General features: G+C 48.3%; 1 protein-coding gene across 2 annotated transcripts in view; it reads right to left on the bottom strand.

Annotated features, from left to right (window-relative positions):
• Nucleotides 1–19,971, bottom strand: part of LOC137625826 (ribosome quality control complex subunit NEMF-like) — a 143,917-nt gene that overhangs the window by 102,594 nt on the left and 21,352 nt on the right. For both annotated transcript variants that reach the window (XM_068356712.1, XM_068356713.1), the window contains exon 4: nt 13,028–13,230. In XM_068356712.1, coding sequence (XP_068212813.1) covers nt 13,028–13,230 — 203 coding nt within the window. The remainder of the gene's footprint in view (nt 1–13,027; nt 13,231–19,971) is intronic.

The following is a 19,971-nucleotide window of genomic DNA, read 5'->3' as shown; positions in this document are numbered from 1 at the left end:
TTTGAATATACTTACCTAGTAGTTACATATATATAGCTTTATCCCGCCGATTCGTGGCACGCACGGCAGAAATTCAAAATTCGCGGAAATCGCCGATAGATGGTCAGGTGATCATACCTGTGCACCCTCTACCCAGGTACTTGGAACCATTCCCATTTGTCCTCAGAAATTCCATGCCCCTGTTCTCAGAGGGGAGGAGGGAGGGACCTTTTATATACTGTATATGTGACTACCAGGTAAGTATATTTAAAAATCAAAAATTTTAAGTAATTTTTATTTTTCCTCACATACTTACCGAGAACTACTTTTTTAGGAGTTACCTGTAATCTCCTCTCTACCGACCAGAGTTTTGTGTAGTATACCCTATACCTGTTTTCTATGGAGGGCTAACCCGGGAGTGAGAGAACGTGCCCCGAGGGTAGCCTTTGAGCTAGGTCGAGGTCCGCTTGGGTCCCGTGAGTCAGTAAGTTCCTCGGATGTTGCAAAAAGTCCCTGCAAGGGCAGAAAGGCACTCGGAGAAGGAAGGGAGGGCCATTACCCGAAAGTAGTTCTCGGTAAGTATGTTAGGAAAAATAAAAATTACTTAAAATTTTTTATTTGTTCCAACACGAATACTTACCTCGAACTACTTTCTTAGGAGACTTACACTTTAGGGGGTGGGAGTGACTTCCTGACCTTCAGACCCAGCAAGCGGACGCCAAGAAGCCTAGATATGAACTAGGTTTTAAAACAAAAACAAACTGGGAAAACGGACGGTAGGGTAACTACACAAAGAGCTCACGTTAGTGTCTAAGTACTCACCCTTTGAAAAATTCTTCTGATGCTGAGTCCAGTAATGCAGTTGCAGAGACGTGTTCTTCAATGGTTACGTAAGTGTGGTTATCTCCGATAGGGATAGGAAACGGGGATTAGGGTGAAAAGGAACGAACCTGTGTCTCCTGGTTTTGCTATCCACGATTGTGCCTGGGGCTTCACCGTTAAATCACTTGGAGCGCGGAGATGACTGTCCCAAAGGAGAACCCGTCTAAGGACCTTCTTGAGTAAACCTTGAGGTAATGGGCAGTAAAGGTCGACTGGTTCGACCAGGTGCCCGCTCGAAGGATCTGGCCCACTGCCATGTTCTTCTCAAAGGCTAAGGAAGTGCTCAGACCTCTGATGTCATGGGGCTTGGGAGTGCCTGGCAAGGCCAGTCCCTCCTCCTTGTAGGCCCTGGCAATAACTTGTCTCAACCAAAAGGAAATGGTATTCTTCGATACCTGCTTCTTTGTAACACCTGTGGAGACGAAAAGGCTCTTGATGCCTGGCCGGAGATGTGCAGTCCTCTCAAGGTATTTTCTAATGGCACGGACAGGGCATAACCTCAAATCCTCAGGATTCCCAGTCCTAGGAATAGCTGGCAGAGAGAACCCCTCGAATTTAGGATCCCAGACTGCTGGGTTCTGGGTTTTCGCCACGAACGAAGGGACGAACTTGAAAGAGATCTCTTTCCGCCCCTTCGAATGAGAGACGTCATAAGACAGCCCATGGATCTCACCTACCCTTTTCGCAGAGGCCAAGGCCAACAAAAAGACTGTCTTGAGAGTGAGATCCCTGTCTACAATATCCTTCATTGGTTCGAAGGGGGGGCTACTTAACATCTTCAGGACCCTAGCTAAGTCCCACTGAGGCACCCTAACAGTTTGAGGGGGGCAGGACTGTTCAAAACTCCTGACAAGCATAGAGATGTGTCTAGAGGAACCCAGGTCGATGCCCTTCAGAAGGAAGACTTGACCCAAGGCTGCTCGTACTCCTTTTATAGCTGGGATTGACATCCCTATCTCGTCCCTGAGATATACTAGAAAGTCTGCGATATCTGGGACCGAGGCTTTGAGGGGTTTTATGCGCTTCGAAGCGCACCACTTCGTGAAAGAGGCCCACTTCGCTTGGTAGACCGCTGCCGACGACCTTCTCAGGTATCGCGACATCCTCTTAGCCGTTCCTGACGAATATCCTTCCTTCTTCAGCCGTTCCTGACGAATATCCTTCCTTCTTCAGGAGTCGCTCGATAGTCTCCAGGCGTGAAGGCGTAGAGACTGTGGGTTGTCGCGGAACATGAGAAATTGTGGCTGTTGTAGAAGATCTGACCTGTCGGGGAGTGGCCACGGAGGATGGCTCGTCAGGTCTTTTAGGTCTGCGAACCACTCTCTCTCCGGCCACCAGGGCGCTACCAAAGTCATCCTTAAGTTCCGGGCAGCCCTTACTCTGTTGAGCACTTGCCTGATCAACGTGAAAGGGGGAAAAGCGTACACGTCTAGGTTGTCCCACTTGTGCTGAAAGGCATCCTCTAAGGCTGCCTTTGGGTCTGGGACAGGAGAACAAGACACGGGAAGTTGCGCGTTCAGCTTGGTTGCAAAGAGGTCCATCACCGGGGAACCCCAACGTTGAATGATGAGCCTCCCTACTTCTGGGAGGAGGGACCATTCTGTTCCTACTATCTGACCCATCCTGGTGAGACCGTCGGCTAGGACGTTCTTTTTCCCGCGGATGAACCTTGCCAATAACACTATCTGGTTCGCTTCCGCCCAATCTAGGATCTCTAGGGCGAGATCGCACAACTCCCTTAATTTTAAGCCTCCCTGCTTCTTTATGTACGCTACCACTGTGGCGTTGTCGCACATCAACGCCACAGTGTTTCCCCTAAGTAGATCGATGAAGTGCAGGCAAGCTTTCTGGACTGCCTTCAACTCACGGACATTGATGTGTAGGCCTTTCTCCCCGTCCATCCAGGTTCCTCTCGCCGTCCCGTTGAGGAGATTGGCTCCCCATCCCTGGTTGGAGGCGTCTGTGAATAGGAGCAACTCGGGAGGGTCGGTCGCGAAGGGCATCCCCTTGAGCGAGTTCGACCGGCAATGCCACCATTCCAGGGAGGGTATTGTGTTTGGTAGGACTGGGATTAATTTCTGGGGCGAGTCCAGTTGGTTCCAGAAGCTCTTCAGGTTCCATTGGACGGCTCTGAGTCTGAGTCTCCCCTGGGGAACCAGTTTCTCCAACGACACCAGATGACCTATTAGCCTTTGCCAGTCCTTCGCCCTCCTGGGTTGCCCCGACAGGAAAGGAAGAAGGATCTTCATAAGATTGCTTATCCTCTCCTCCGACGGGAAAGCTTTCACTAGTAGGGAATCCAGTGTCATCCCCAAATAGGTCATTCTGGTGGAGGGAGATAGGTTCGATTTTTCTGGGTTGATCATGATACCCAGACCCTTGCAAAACTGAAGAAGTTTTATACCCTGCTCCTTCAAAACGTCCTCCGAGGAGGAAAGAAGCAACCAGTCGTCCAGGTACCGGATGAGGCGAATGCCCCGCTCGTGAGCCCACACCGAGACTGTCGTGAAGACTCTCGTGAATACCTGGGGAGCTGTCGACAACCCGAAGCAGAGGGTCTTGAATTGCAGGATCTGGGTACCCCACTTCACCCGGAGAAACTTCCGACTTGAGGGATGGACCGGGATTTGGAAGTATGCGTCCTTGAGGTCTATGGTCATCATGTAGTCTTTCTCCCTCAAGGACAGCAAGACTGACTTCGGAGTGTCCATTTTGAAATCTGTCTTTCGCACAAACTTGTTGAGAGCTGACAGGTCTATCACTGGTCTCCACCCCCCGTCGCCTTTTCTACCAGGAACAGGCAGCTGTAAAAACCTGGCCCTGGGTGCAGGATCTCCTCCATGGTGCCCTTTTCCAACATCGTGGACACCTCTTCTTGAAGAGCCGCCCTCTTCAATGGGTCCTTGGGTGCCAACCACTCCGACAGGCTGGCCAGAATTAAAGGGGGGGGTTCTGTCAAGAACGGTAACCTGTACCCCTCCTTCAGTACGGATACTGTCCAGGGCTCTGCTCCGTGAGCCTTCCATGCTTGCCAATGTAGTCTGAGGCATCCCCCAACCTGAGGCTTGGGCAGGAGTAGGGGGCCTCCCACTCTAACTCCTCCTGGAGGAGAGGCCTGAATGGCCTCTCCTGGAGGCAGAATACCCTGTTCTAAACGAGGCCGACACTGCTGGAGCTCCTCTACGGGGGGGATGAGGCGCTGAGGCCCACGAAGAAGAAGGGGCTTCTCTCCTCGTCAGGTTAGGCGGGGCCTGAGAAGTAGAGGGACCGTCTGAGGCTGACCTCTTGTAGGGGGGCCTCCTTACCAGTTGAGGCCTGGGAGCGTTCACTTCTTTTCTTTTAGCCACCTTTTCCATGATCTCCTCTAGCTCTTTCAAGGGGAACAAGGAGTCACCCCACACAGGAATGCTCCTCATGGCCCTCGCCTCCCTGTCTGGGACCTTCCAGGAAAGCTTCGCCAGAATGGTGTCCCTTTTGCGAAGAACCCAATTCGCTGACAGGGCAAGGGACTGATACGTGAGGAACTTCAGGGTCTTGCCCCCGGAGATGATAAGCTCCCTCAGGAGGCTTTGCTGTTCCGGGTCCGTCAAGTCATATGTGGCTTGCACACCTACCAGTGTGGAAGCCCACCAGTCCAACCAAGAGGAGACATGAACTAGGTCTTTCGACATCTCCTCCATCATCGCAGCCTCCGACTGCTAAAAACAAATCGGGGCTGAAGAGGCTGTCCTCCGAGGCACCCTGTCCCAGAACGTCGAGGGCAGGCTCCACCTTGCAGGCTCCCGGTCGTTGTCCCTCTGGCACATAAACCCTGCTCTGTGTCTTGAGCCCTTGGAGCAACTTCGAAGAGCTCTGCGTTTTGGGAGCTTCGGCATTGCCTGCCACAACTCTATCGACGTGAGCCCATCCCAGGACGAGATCTCGGGCCACAGGTAGGGCCAGGGAGGTTTTCTGTTGGACGGGTGCCTGCATCAAGCGGGTCAGGCTGGACCTCCAGTAGTCCTCATCGGTTGTAACCGGCTCTTCAATTCTATGATGCCTTCGAATCAGGCCTATAACTTTCCGATAGGCCGAGTCCTCGGTCGGGGAACCTTCCCTACCGTCAGCAGAACCTTCGGCCTGATCCCGAGGAGCCGGGTCAACGGGCACTCCCACCGGGCGCTTTGGTTCTGGCACAACAGGCACTCCCCTGCGGTGGTACCGGTCTTCCCCGGCGGAAACCTCCGCACCAGGTTCGGGGGTCAGAACTGGCATCGCCGTGCCGGCGAGGACTACCGTTCGTGCATTCTCTCTGGGGGACGAGGACGCGGATCCCGTGGGCTGACCCGACGGAGGGAACCGTTCCTTAAAGTCCGAGGGCCGAACCAGCTGGGCTGATTCGGCCAGGCTGCCCGTAAGGAAGCACGGTTCCCCCCGCTGGGCGGGGTGAACTGGAAGCTTCGCGGCCTTACGCCTGCCTGAAGCGGCCTTCTTGCATTTCTCCCTACGAGGGTCATATCTTCGCCTGGAGGATGGCCTTCGTGGCGAGAAATCCCTGGATTGCCGGTCCGGGGAACACTGCAACTCAGACTTACGGGGAACGAAGACCCAATCACCATCGGGGGACCTACTCCTCCTGTGTTTCCTCCGTGGAGAGCGGGAACATCTCCTGCTGAACCTCGAACGGGATCTTGAGCGGGAACGCTCCCTCCGGCGCCAATGTCTCCTCCTGGTTTCTTCTTCTGAAGAGAACAAAGCCCCATCATCCGAAGAGCCCGACGAAACTGTACCACCCGCACGACGGGCAGAAGCGGGGGCTACGGAGGGCTTCGCGACTCGCTGCGTACCAGGGGTAGAGGGTTGCAGGAAGGTTTCTGGGACCGTCGTCAGAGGAGCTGGAAAAGAGGGTTGACGCCCTACACTAGGGAACCAGGTATCCAGGCCTTCTTCCATCCGCATTGGGGACCTACCTGGCGTTTTAGGGAGCTTCCACCCGAAGGAATCACTTACCGTGGAGTCTAACTTACCCTGGGCGTCGCCACCTGCCGAAGAACCTGAAAAACAGGCCCACAAAGGGGGCGAAGAAACAGGTACAACATTACTACACCATAAGGGGTCGTCGGAGGAAACGTGCCTCCCAAGCACAAGGGCAGAGTCTCCAGGCTCCCCACTAGCCTGAGAAGTCCCCGCAACCCCCACTTCACACACATTAGACTCCTGGGGAAGAACCCTCGGCTCTTTCCCCGCAACGGACTTACCTCGTCCCCTACTCTGGGTAGGGGAAGGCGAGACAGAAGCCCCGTCGGACCGTCCACTGGGTGACGGTAGCGGCGAAGAGACGCTAGATTTCCTGGGCGAACGTTTCAACGACTTCTTTTTCTTAGTGCCGTATCGCACCCACTGAATCTCACTCCAACCAACACACTCAATGCACGTATCCGATGGCGAGCACATCCTGCCCCTACAGGAAGAGCAAAGGGAGTGAGGGTCTACTTCGGGTTGGAGAGGAACGTTCCACACGACTTTCCGGCTCTAGGCCCAGGACAACGGCGGATCTGCTCCATAGCACACAACCACAAGACACAGGAACGAAGGGAATCAAAGGGATACACTTGGGAAGCACAAGGAAGGGTAGTGAACACACAAGAACACAAGGGATAAGCACAAAGCTACCACGCGGTAACCACGCGGGACACACGAGGCGGACACAAAGGGTCGAGAGAGACGAGAGCGACGTGAGGGTATGGTATCACGTCGCGACCAGAGAACTTACTGACTCACGGGACCCAAGCGGACCTCGACCTAGCTCAAAGGCTACCCTCGGGGCACGTTCTCTCACTCCCGGGTTAGCCCTCCATAGAAAACGGGTATAGGGTATACTACACAAAACTCTGGTCGGTAGAGAGGAGATTACAGGTAACTCCTAAGAAAGTAGTTCGAGGTAAGTATTCGTGTTGGAACAAACTTATTTTAAAATGAAAATACCATTTTTAAATATCTAACTTCCCTGGTAGTTACATATATACAGCTGACTGACACCATTGGTGGTGGGTTTAGAGAACCGCAACACCATTGGGAATTTGCATAATTATTAATCGCTACAAATTAGCTGTACCAATAATCTGGTTCCTACCTGATAAGGAAGCTGGCTTCATAGTTTTCCTGCCTCATTCGCCTGCATTCCTTGAGACCCAGCGATCCACCCAGGGGGCTGTAGAAAGTCTCTGTGGGGCTGTCACACGGTCCTCGACCTTGACATGACTAGACCACCACCCTTGCTATCCTGGCATAGCCATGGACAATGAGCTGACCACCAGACCCACTAACACACTAAAAATACACTCCATAAAACCTAACTTAGACTTGCACCCCAGACCGTGGAAGGTTGCAACAACCTTCACAGACAACCTGTGAGATCAAGTTCAAGAAAAAGCAACGGTATATACAAGGTCATAGGTTACAGGCAGTAGTACCTTCACCAACAACGGCGCCGGAGGCAACGTACGGACCCAGAGAACAACAATCCTCATATTGGGTCTGTACTTCTTTTAGGTAACAATCTGCGAAGATTGACTTGCTTCGCCAGAATGTCGCTTCCAAAATCAATTTCATAGACTTGTTGTGTCTATAAGCCATCGAAGTTGCCACAGCTCTTACTTCGTGTGCTTTGACTTTGAGGATTGGGAAGCTTTTCTAGTCACAGTTCTGGTGACCTCCCTTATTAAATCCGTGATAAAGAACGCCAGTGCATTCTTTGACAAGGGTAACGAAGGTTTCTTCACCGAGCACCAGAGGTTGTCTGCCTGTCCACTCATGTTTTTGGTCCTCTGCAGATAAAATTTTAGGGCCCTCACTGGACAAAGGCCTCTCTCCTTTTCCTGTCCTACTAAATGAGATAACCCTGGTATGGTAAAGGATCTGGGCCATGGCTGAGAGGGATTCTCGTTCTTGGCGAGAAAACCTAGTTGCAGCGAGCAGACTGCATTCTCTCCATTGAAGCCTACATTTTTGCTAAAGGCTTGCAATTCTCCTATCCTCTTGGCTGTTGCCAACGCAACCAGGAATAGGGTCTTCTTAGTGACATCCTTCAACGAAGCCTTGTCAAGAGGTTCAGACCTGCTCAAGGTTAAAAACATCAGGACTACATCCAAATTCCAAGAGGGGGTTGGGTTGTCCTTCCTCTTAACTGTCTCAAAGGACTTTATGAGGTCCCAGAGATCCTTGTCTCCCGACACGTCAATATCTCTGTGACGGAAAACGGAAGCTAGCATGCTGCGGTATCCCTTGATGGTTGATACTGCTAGTTTCTCTAGGGTTCTTAAGTGTAACAGAAAATCTTCCAGTTGAGTTAAAGAGGTACTGGAAGAGGAAATATTGTTAATTCTGCACCATTCCCTGAACACGTCCCCCTTTGACTGGTACACCTTGATTGTGGACGTTCTCCTTGCTTTCGCGATTGCTCTTGCAGCTTTCCTCGAAAAGCCCTTTGCTCTTGCCAGTTTTTTGATAGTCGAAAGGCAGTTAGATTGAGAGCGAGATTTTGATGGTATCTCTCTATATGTGGCTGTCTGAGTAGATCGTTCCGACAAGGTAACGATCTGGGGGTGTCTACTAGCCACTCCATCACTTCTGTGATCCAGGGTCTCATGGGACAAAACGGAGCTATCAGGGTCATGCGGGCATTGTTCGATTCCCTGAACTTCTTCATGACTCTGTCTAGGATCTTGAATGGGGGGAAGGCGTACGTGTCTAGTCCTTCCCACTCCATGAGGAAGGCGTCCACTGCCACTGCTTCCTGGTCTGGGCCTGGAGAGCAGTAAACAGGTAACCTCTTTGTTCTCTGTGTCACAAAGAGGTCTACTGATGGTTCTCCCCACAGATTCCAAAGAATGCTGCACACCTCGTGATGTAGGGGCCATTATGTCGTGAGAACCTGTCTTCCTCTGCTGAGAAGATCTGCTCTGACATTCTTCTCTCCCTCTATGAAGCAGGTTATCAGATCATATTCTTCGCTTTTGCCCACAGCAGGAGATCTTTTGGTGTCCCATAAAGGGAATCCGAATGAGTGCCTCCCTGTTTCCTGATGTAGGCCAATGCTGTGGTGTTGTCTGCGTTGACCTGTACTAACTTGTTTTGGACCTCCTCCTGGAAGTGTATTAGCGCTAGATGAATGGCCACCAGTTCCTTCACGTTTATGTGCCGTTTCTTCTGATGGTCTTCCCATAGACCCGAGATCTCGCCCTTCCCCAGTGTTGCACCCCACCCCACGTCTGATGCATCTGAATACAACACTAGGTTGGGGTTCTTCTGTTGAAGTTCGAAGCCTTCTTGTAGCTTGTTGGGGTCGTCCCACCAACTCAACTGATTCCTGATTCCCAGAGGGATCGGAATCCACGTCTCTAGGTCTTGGTCTCTTGTCCAGTATCTTGACATATGGAACTGAAGTGGACGTAGATGTAGTCTTCCCAGGGAGACGAATTGCTCGATCGAGGAGAGGGTCCCCAGCAGACTCATCCATTCCCTCGCCGAGCAGGTCCATCTCCCTAGGAAGAGCTTCACCTTTATTAAGCATTCTAGAATGCGTTTCGGGGGTGGAAAAGCCCGAAAAACCACTGACTGAATCCTCATCCCCAGGTAGATGATGTCTTGAGAAGGCGTCAGCTGTGATTTGGCAAGATTTACTACCAGTCCCAGCTGTTGCGTCATAGTCATTGTCACTTGTAGATCCTCCAGACACTTTTCTTGCGACCTGGCTCTGATTAGCCAGTCGTCCAGGTACATCGATATTCGTACCCCTTCCAGATGTAACCAGAGAGCTACGTTCAATACCACTCGTGTGAAAACGTAAGGAGCCATTCTTAGTCCAAAACAATGTGCTCTGAACTGATAAGTAGTTGCGTGATGTACAAACCTCAGATATTTCCTGTACGGGTGAATTGGGACGTGAAAATACGCATCCTGCAGGTTTATCGACACCATCCAGTCTCCTTGTCTGGTGCCTGCTAGGACTGACGCAGATGTCTCCATAGCAAACTTGATTTTGCTCACTTACTTGTTCAGTCGACTTACGTCCAGAAAGGGTCTCCAACCCCCTCATGAAGAGTTTCTTGCGTCTCCTCCTCTGAGGTCTCTTCCAAAGGATTGGCGATTTCCAATGTCGAAAGAGTGGGGGAATCACGCGCATCGTCCTGCTTGCATGCGTCATGCATGCTGCGAGGGAGCGTCCCGATCCTTGTCACCTCCCGTCACGCGTCCAGCTTGCCGCGAGGGAGCGTCTATGAGCGCTACAACTTGCAGCGAGTCCGCGTCTTGCTGGCTGATAGCATCTCGCTGTCCTAACTCCGGTCTTATCCTCTTCCTGGGTCTGTTGACATCCTTAGATTCCTTCTTGCGTGCTTCCTCTCTTAGTCCTTGCGACTTGTAAACGTCAAACAGACGTAATGGACTCCTGAAGCTCTGACAAGAACACTGCTTGCGGTACCTCTTGCTGCTGGGGAACAACTGGAGATGGCACGGCACGTACGTCTACAGCTTTAGAGACTCTAGCTGGGGTCTTCTGGCAAAGAGGTGGTGACGCCCCTTGCGACACCTCCCAATCCGGGGGAGGGGGAGAAGCGTGAACTGACGTAATGAGCATGTCTTCTTCTTCCGAAGAGCAATGCGTCCTACACCTCTGTTTAGGCGCGGACGCGTCATCCTCCTCTGACAGGAATCTCTCTGGAGAGCTCCAATTGCTACAAGAGGGTTGCTGGAACGTAACGGGGGACCTGCGTCTCTTGAGAGGTCTCGAATCTTGAGGTTGTCGCCAACCGCGTCTGGGTCTTGCGTCTTACGAGGATGACGAACACTTCCTCATCTCACCTTTCCTGCGGCAAGGGGGAGCGTCCTGGGATGCGTCAACAGGATCGCTCGAGGGGACGTCCGCTCGCTGTTCAACATCTCTCACCTCCCTTAGCCTATCAACGTTCCTTCTCCCAGGGGTTGGGGAGCATGGAAGAGGTCTAGGGCTAGGAGCATGACAGACACGAACGGACGCACCCTCAACTGCACTAGCACTGTCCCCAAACTTGTGCTGCAAACCACGCACTGCCCCCCACATCACTTCCTTATCCGAAGTAAGGGATTGCAATTTAACACCCAAGGCAGAAATAGCAGCCATACTATCCTTCACAGTAAGCTCACTTACCTCAGACTCCGCAAGAGGGTCTGGTACTACTACCTTAGGGCTAGGATCAGGAATATTAGAAATAGACAAGTTAGAAAGGACTTGACTATCAGAAGACCTAGTTGACAGAACACTCGAAGATCTAGCTCTCCTAATTCTGTTCTTTTCCAATCGCCTCACATAGCTATCATACTCTCTCCACTCTCTCTCCGACAAACTTTCACACTCATTACATCTGCTATCAAATGTACACACACGCCCTCTGCATTTCTTACTTACTGTGTGGGGATCAAGAGCAGCATTTGGAAGCCGAGTCTTGCACCCCTTCACACACATTCTAACAACAGAGTCAGCCATCTTGAAAATCCAGAAAACAAGTTAAAATAAACTGTCCAAGTCGGAAACCTACAAAATCTATCTTATCCGTGTGAAAAAGAAATCAAGGAAAATCAAATATCAGCGAAAGCCATCAACCAAAAAAAAAAAAAAACCAAGCAATGAATACTTCACAAATTTGTAGTTAAAGCAAACCCAAACAAAGTAGAGCGAATTTCCACCATGATGCTAGAACGACGGCAGGGAATTTCTGAGGACAAATGGGAATGATTCCAAGTACCTGGGTAGAGAGCACACAGGTATGATCACCTGACCATCTATCGGCGATTGCCGCGAATTTTGAATTTCTGCCATGCACGCGATGAATCGTCGGGATAAAGCTATATATATGTAACTACCAGGGAAGTTAGATATTTAAAATCAACTTTTTCAAGTTCACGTTGTCGTTATTGTTATCAGCCCGTACACAAAAGGGATAAAACAGCAACAGACATGCCACCCAACTGGAACAAGCATGTTTGATAACAGCAAGTAGGACAGAACCCTGTCTCACAATTACAGTTATCAGTAAACACTGAATATCCTTGGTTTTATCCATTGATATTCTTTGATTATGATGAGCTAGTATATTAACTCAATCTGAAAGAAAAAGCAAAATATTAAAACAGCCAGATTAATTGGCAGCAGAGTGAGCATATACTGAACTGCAGCCAAAGTCAAAGTATGGGTTGTTTTCCACAGCGAGTAGGTAGGACATACTCTACAGTGAACCCTCGCTACTTCGCGGTTTGACCATCGCGGATTCACCACTTCGCGGATTTTTTCCATAACCCATATATATACAGTAATATATATATATATATATATATATATATATATATATATATATATATATATATATATGTATGCATGTATTTATGTATATATGTATGTATGTATATATGTAGGTATGTATGTGTATACATATAAATATATATATATATATATATATATATATATATATATATATATATATATATATATATATACACACACACATATATATATATATATATATATATATATATATATATATCTATATATATATATACACACATATATATATATATATATATATATATATATATATATATATATATATATATATATATATATAAAGTAGGAAGATGTGATGTAGTTCTAAGGGAAAAGTATGGGAAATATGTCTGGGTAATAAGCAAAGCTCTACCTCCAGTTTGTTTCTTCATTATGATCAGAGATAAATGTAAACAAAACATTGGTTGCCATTTTTTATCGTGCTTTTTAGCGTGTTCAGGAAACACATGATATAAAATTGCCTTTAATATTTGTGCCTGTTTTAGTTTAGGGTACTGTAGTACATGCATTAAGTGTTCTGTACTATAAAGGGTAGTTTGTTAACAGTACTACGTACAAGGGAAGGTTTTAAAAGTCTGAATATACATGTTGAATAAAGAGGTAAATATGGTGTCACTACTTCGCGGATTTTCACCTATCGCGGCCGCGTCTGGAACCTATCTACCGCGATAAACGAGGGTTCACTGTATACCTGCCAGTAATCATAAATACCTTGTTAAAATAGCTGTTCCAGCTTTGCATAAGTTACACTCCTATCAAAGAGTGACGGTTTGTAACCATGTAAGGACTAATATCAACATCTGTACTTACCTCACATCTTCACCTTCCTTCCTTGGACGGAGTATGTTCAATATATCGTAATTATTGTTAGTTAGCACTATGTTTCCTCGATCATACAATTCCAAAATAACGTGGTGTTCCGCTTCTCCAGAACCAAAAGTTAAATCAATGATTCTGTCAACACCGAGTTGTTGAATGTTTTCAATACGTTTGTTTCGCAAGTGTTTTCTCAACTGGAAGAGAAAAAGAGTAATTAATATTACTATACCTGACTTATTAAATGGATAGTAAATTAGTAAGGGTAATGAACAAATTTTAAATTTTGCTGCTATAATTATCTGAAAATTTATATTATAATTACCAAAATATATGAAAAAAGGAGAAAATATGGGTTCCATGGATGTTAACCAATGTCAGTGAGATGGTTCTTTATCATTATTTCTAAAATCACGCAACATTGTGTAAAACAATTCAATTATGTTCTTTAAAAACCAGTTTACTGTATAAGATCTTTTTTCTTATTTACATTTTCATACTTGCTTAGAAATACATTTTATATCCCAAAGTTTTATGACGACTACTGTACTGTCATTGTGAAAGAGAATAAAACCAAATCAAACAGTAAAGACACTCTTTTAAATCAAGATTCCTACTTGATTCTCTGATTACTTGACCATTCTGATACAATGCAGTTGTTAATCCTGGTTGTGGGTCACGTAGGTTAGGTACTTGGAATCCCATCAATCCATGGAATAAGTCTAAATTACAATAATAAACTTTTTTACATCAGTTCAACATACGTAAGTTCTGATGTTATGCAGTTCAAGCCCACATCTGTATGTTTCCTTTTCTTTTTTCCTCACTGGATTATTTTCCTTGTTGGAATCCTTGGACTTATAATATCCTGCTTTCCCAACTATGGTTGTGGGTTAGCTAGTAATAACAATACAAAAATAAAATCCCTGTTACACCGTTTTACTTGACCTTATGTTGGTTTCTACATTGCACAATAGTGATTAAGTACTGTACTGCATTGTACATGAAAGCTTATTAATGTAAGTATTTATCTCGTATTAATAAATGATAGGAGGTTGTAAATACTTTTTCATGTTTAAGTGCATAGGGAATCCTTCCCAATTAAAAAATCTACTTATGTCAGTTCTCTTGATACCAATTAACTAAGTAAGGTGGGGTATTACTGCAAAATATCACAAAATTTTAAGTAATTTGTATTTTTCCTAACAGTACTTACCTCGAACTACTTTCTTAGGAGTATCTGGGATCCCCTCCCATCCGACCAGAATTTTGTGTAGTTTACCCTACTCCCGTTTTCTATGCGGGGCAATCTCTGGCGGAGTGATACGCGCCCAGAGACGACCCGGGGTCAGAGAGCATGCTTGCTCAGGTCTCAATCTCCAGTAAGTTTTGTCAGATAAGTTTCTATTAAGTCCTGTAAGGCAATCGGGGTAGGATGGGCGGGCCATAACCCGAAAGTAGTTCGAGGTAAGTACTGTTAGGAAAAATACAAATTACTTAAAATTTGTGATTTGTTCCAACACGGAGTACGTACCTCGAACTACTTTCTTAGGAGACTTATACCTTAGGAGGTGGGAGTGTACCACAGGACCCAGAGACCGTGATGAGGGGAGAAAAGGGGGGAACCTAGATAGGAGGCTAGGTTCTGCTGACCCTCCGAGAGAAAACACGAGAAATAGGGAAAACTACCCAAAAAACTATCTTAGTGTCAAGTAACTCACCACTGTAAAAATCCTCGGAGACGTATCCATTCACTGACGATGTATCCCCTGGTAGTTAAAGGATTTAGTGTCATTTCAGGGAGGGTTATATGGGAACAGGGGGGGGGGGGGTTAAGGAAGGAACCTGTGTCTCTTGGACTTACTGCCCGTGGTTTCCCTGGGGCTGGGAACCATGTCTCAAACCCCTCTTCCATCCTCAGGGGCGATCTGAAGGGCGTCTTCGGAGGCGCCCACACGAGGGTGTCTGATGGTGGCGAGTCGTCCTTCTCGGCATCACCCTCGGCTGCTGACGCACCTGAAAAACCTGCCCAAGAGGCGGGAGAAGAGACTGCCGCTGTTTTACCCCACATCGGATCGTCCGACAAGACGGGACCTGCTTTCACCAGGGCTCCGTCCCCCGGATACACACCCGCCCCTCCCTCAGGCCCCCCACTTGCCTGGACCGAAGACACAATCCCACTGTCAGGTAAATCAGACTCCTGGGGAAGGGCCACAGGCCGCTTCCCAGCAACAGACTTACCCGACCCCTACACTGGGCAGGGAAGACGGCAGAGAGACTCTGTACGACGGGACAACAGGACGCCAGGTGACGCGAGAGGCGAAGAGACGCTGGACTTCCTAGGGGACCGTCGAGAGGCCTTCTTCTTCTTAGTGCCATATCGCACCCACTGCACTTCATTCCAGGACTCGCACTCCAGACACGTGGCTGTAAGAGAACACACACTGCCCCTACACGACGAACACAAGGAGTGCGGGTCAACTTCGGGCTTAGAGAGGAAAGCGCCACACGATTTGCCGGCCACAGGCCCAGAGCAACGACGGGGATGCTCCATAACGCACTAGTAATACACCGCGAGACACAGGAACACAGAGGGAAAGGATAGGGAAGCACACAAAGGGACCACGTGAGACACAAAGGGTCGCACTGGGTTAAGAGAGAACGTCGGGGTGTTAACGCCGACTCGACCAAAAACTTACTGGAGATCGAGACCTAAGCAAGCATGCTCTCTGACCCCGGGTCGTCTCTGGGCGCGTATCACTCCGCCAGAGATACCCCCGCATAGAAAACGGGAGTACGGTAAACTACACAAAATTCTGGTCGGATGGGAGGAGATCCCAGATACTCCTAAGAAAGTAGTTCGAGGTAAGTACTACGTATTGGAACAAATTAGCATTTGTGCTGAATCTGGAGAGCTTACTTCTCTGAGCATTAAATATGGAGTTTTTATGATAAAACAAAGTTTTATGAATACCTGGCAGTTATATATATATAGCTGATATCTCTAAATCGGCAGAATTTTTCAAAACGAGGCAACCGCCTTGTGGTGGTTGGGAGGTAGGTGGTAACACCCGTCACGGGGTGGTCCAAGGAATCATTCCCGTGTCCAAGACTTCAGTTCATCTATGCCCGACCTGTCTCCTGAGGGGAGGTGGGTGGGCCTTCGAATATATATATAACTGCCAGGTAAGTATTCATAAAACTTTGTTTTATCATAAAAACTCCATTTTTATGAATAGTACTTACCTGGCAGTTATATATATATAGCTGATTCACACATTTGGAGGAGGGAAACAGACAGTGAACATCGTTGGGGAAACAACAAAAGAGTTGTAGGAGATAAAAACACCTTGATTCCTTGCCTGCTAAGGTAGCTGATTTCAAAGGTACAGCCTCTAGAGTGGCTTTCCCTTAGGAGTGTTTAACCAGGAATAAGCCTGCAATGCTGCAAAAAACTCAATCGAGTCTGTCAAAGGGATAAGACCAACAACTTGACTAGACTTCAGAAACTACCTTCGCCCCATATAATAAAAACTGCAACCTTACTAAAACTAACCACCTAACCCTGCAACATAGACATAAACTATCTATCTAGACTGAGGGAACCGCACCACAAGACGAAGTCCTCAGACCATCATAAAAACACAAACTCTCATACATGCATATAAACCAAGGTTGAGTGGGGTTATAAACTCCTTTGCCTAATACAGAAACCGCAGCTATGTATGGGCCCAAGGTATAGCACTTGCCAAAGTCTACTCTCACCTCTGTAAGTTAATGAGAAGCGAAGACAGAGTTGCTCCTCCAGAAAATAGCATCCATGAATAGCCTAACTAACATATATTCCTGATATGCCAGAAAGGTAGCAATGGCTCTCACTTCGTGAGCCCGTAATTTCAACAGGGCGAAGTGTTCCTCCTCACATAAGAGGTGGGCCTCCCTAATTTTCTCCCTCAGGAAAAAGGGCAAAGCATACTTAGACAGGGGTTTTTGGCGGATCTTTCACTGAACACCATAACAAGTTGAATGCACAGCTCACGTTCATAGTGTGAGCCAAAAAAACTTTGAGGGACCTAACTGGGCAGAGGAGTCTTTCCTTCTCTCAACCCACTAGGTTCGTGAGGTTAATGACATCAAACGTCGTAGGACAGGGTTACGAAGGGTTCTCGCTCTTTACGAGAAAGATGAACCTTAAGGCACAAACTGCCCTAACCTAATTGAAGCTCACCCTCTTCCCAATCGCCAGGACTCCGCTGACCTCTTGGCATTCGCTAGAGTCATAAGGGAGAGGGTTTTCTTCGCTACAACCCGAAGAGAGGCTAGCGAGATAGGTTCAAATTTCTTGGAGCACAGAAACTTAAACACCACATCCAGGTTTAAGAGTACCTATTACGTCGTCTGAAAAGACCCAATGAGGTCCTGTAAACCTTGATTTTGGGACAACTCTAGGCCTCTATGCCTAAAGACGGCAGAGAGCATACTGCTGTATCCATTGATGGTAGATACAACCAGCTTAGCATCCTGTCTGAGGTACAAGAAGTCTGCAATCTGGCTCAGAGAGGTAGTGGATGAGGAAACTTGTGCCGCCTGCACCAAACTCTAAAGGTCTCCCACCTAGATTGGTAGACTCTTTGTGAAGAGATCCTCCTTGCTCTGGCGATAGATTTCGTCGCTTGTGCCGAAAAGCCTCGAGATCTGACAAGCTTCTAGTCAGTCTGAAGAAAGTCAGTTGAGAGCAAGGGGGGTAAGATGATACCTCTCGAAGTGGGGCTGTTTGAGAAGATCTGGACTTGCCGAAGTCTTCTTGGGAAGTCCATCAACATGCCCATCACTTCCGAAAACCATTCCCTAGCAGGCCAGAATGGAGCCGCTAGGATCATTCACCCCGAATCGAGGAGAGCGAATTTCCTGAAGACCAGATTGATGATCTCGAACATGTCCACCCCCGTCCAATCCATCAGGAAGGAGTCCACTGCTACAGCTTCCTCGTCCGGGACTAGGGAGCAGCAGCAGGGGATCCTCTTCTTCCAGTTGGAGGCAAAAAGGTCTGTTACAGGTCTGCCCAAAACATCCAGAGACTGACAGACTTGCGGGTTGAGAGACCATTCTGAGGGAAAAACAAGTCTCTTCCTGCTGAGCATGTTTGCCCCGATGTTTCTTGCCCTAGAACAAACCTCCTTTCTAGATCCAAGAAATCAGAACGAAGGCGTCCTTGATCTCGACACATGATTCGACTAGTGTCATCACGAAGTCCTAGATTCTCATGTTCAAAGTCATGCCTCATGCTAGAACTTCGACGTCGAGCGTCCTGAAAGACGAGGCGCCGATCGTCGTGTAAGACGTGGTGCCGATAGTCCTGTAAGACGCGGTGCCAAAAGTCCTGTAAGACGTGGAGCCTGTAAGACGTGGAGCCGAGAGGTTAACAGAGCGAGATGCTGAACGTTCTAAAAGACAAGGTGCTGAGCGTCCTGGTGTCAGAAGAGACTCTTCTTGTTGACAGGAAGACCTAATTATTTGATAGGCTCAACGTTATCTAAAAATCCAGATACAGGGACGCTCTGATTTCTCCAGAGAGCAGTATTCCGCTACATAAAGCAAAAGTTACGTGAACATGAGAGGGGCGGAGCTGAGACCAAAACACACACCCGAAACTGACCCATTCTACACCCGTTCTTCCTTGTAAACAAACCTCAGATAAAGTTTGATTGCATAGCCTGCCACTTAGACTCCTCTCTAGAACTGGGAGAGAGAATCGTTGTAGCTAAAAACTAAAGGAGGTTTCCCTATAAAAGGAAAAAGTAATCCTCCTTCAGAAGAAGTACTGACCAAAAGTCTGCTCCCCTCTTCTCCAAAGATTTTGATGTCTCCATGGAGAACTTTGACTTCTGAACGAAGGCGTAAAGAGCATTTACGTCCAGGACCGGACAAAAGACTCCCTCTCCCAAAAGAGAGACATTGAAGTTGCAAAGTCGGTTAGGCAGAAAAGTCTTATCGGAGTAACTAACAAAGGAGGATTCACTAGGAAAAAGATTTTGCATCCATCCTAGTAAAAACACGGACCAAAGGTCTGCTCCTCTCCTCTCCCAGGCTCGCCAGAAGTAGCAAAGTCTGGCTCCTACTGATGTTAGTCATCAAAGGTTCGAGTTTTAAGAAACAAAAATTAAAATATTCTTAAAGCTCCATTAATGACCACGTGAAAACTCAGAGGGTAGGGAACATGGAGCAACAGAACTTAGGATCCTCTCCTTCTGTTAACCTCAAACAATTCAACAGGAGAAAAGAGATCACTAAAGCCATCCTTGACAAAGATCTTATAAGACGTGGTGTCGCCCTGAAAGGACAAGGCGGCGATCGTCCTATCATCCTGAAAGACGAGGCTGCCCTCGTCCCGAAAGACGAGGCTGCCCTCGTCCCGAAAGACGAGGCTGCCCTCGTCCCGAAAGACGAGGCTGCCCTCGTCCCGAAAGACGAGGCTGCCCTCGTCCCGAAAGACGAGGCTGCCCACGTCCCGAAAGACGAGGCTGCCCTCGTCCCGAAAGACGAGGCTGCCCTCGCCCCGAAAGACGAGGCTGCCCTCGCCCCGAAAGACGAGGCTGCCCTCGCCCCGAAAGACGAGGCTGCCCTCGCCCCGAAAGACGAGGCTGCCCTCGCCCCGAAAATCGAGGCTGCACTCGCCCCGAAAGACGAGGCTGCACTCGCCCCGAAAGACGAGGCTGCACTCGCCCCGAAAGACGAGGCTGCCCTGAAACACGAGGCTGCACTCGCCCTGAAAGACGAGGCTGCATTCGTCCTGAAAGACGAGGCTGCATTCGTCCTGAAAGACGAGGCTGCATTCGTCCTGAAAGACGAGGCTGCATTCGCCCTGAAAGACGAGGCTGCATTCGCCCTGAAAGACGAGGCTGCATTCGCCCTGAAAGACGAGGCAGCATTCGCCCTGA

This window comes from Palaemon carinicauda, chromosome 33, assembly GCF_036898095.1.
Source record: "Palaemon carinicauda isolate YSFRI2023 chromosome 33, ASM3689809v2, whole genome shotgun sequence".
Lineage (NCBI taxonomy): Eukaryota > Metazoa > Arthropoda > Malacostraca > Decapoda > Palaemonidae > Palaemon > Palaemon carinicauda.
The sequence above is the reverse complement of the archived record's forward strand: the minus strand, read 5'-3'. Positions and strand labels throughout refer to the sequence as shown.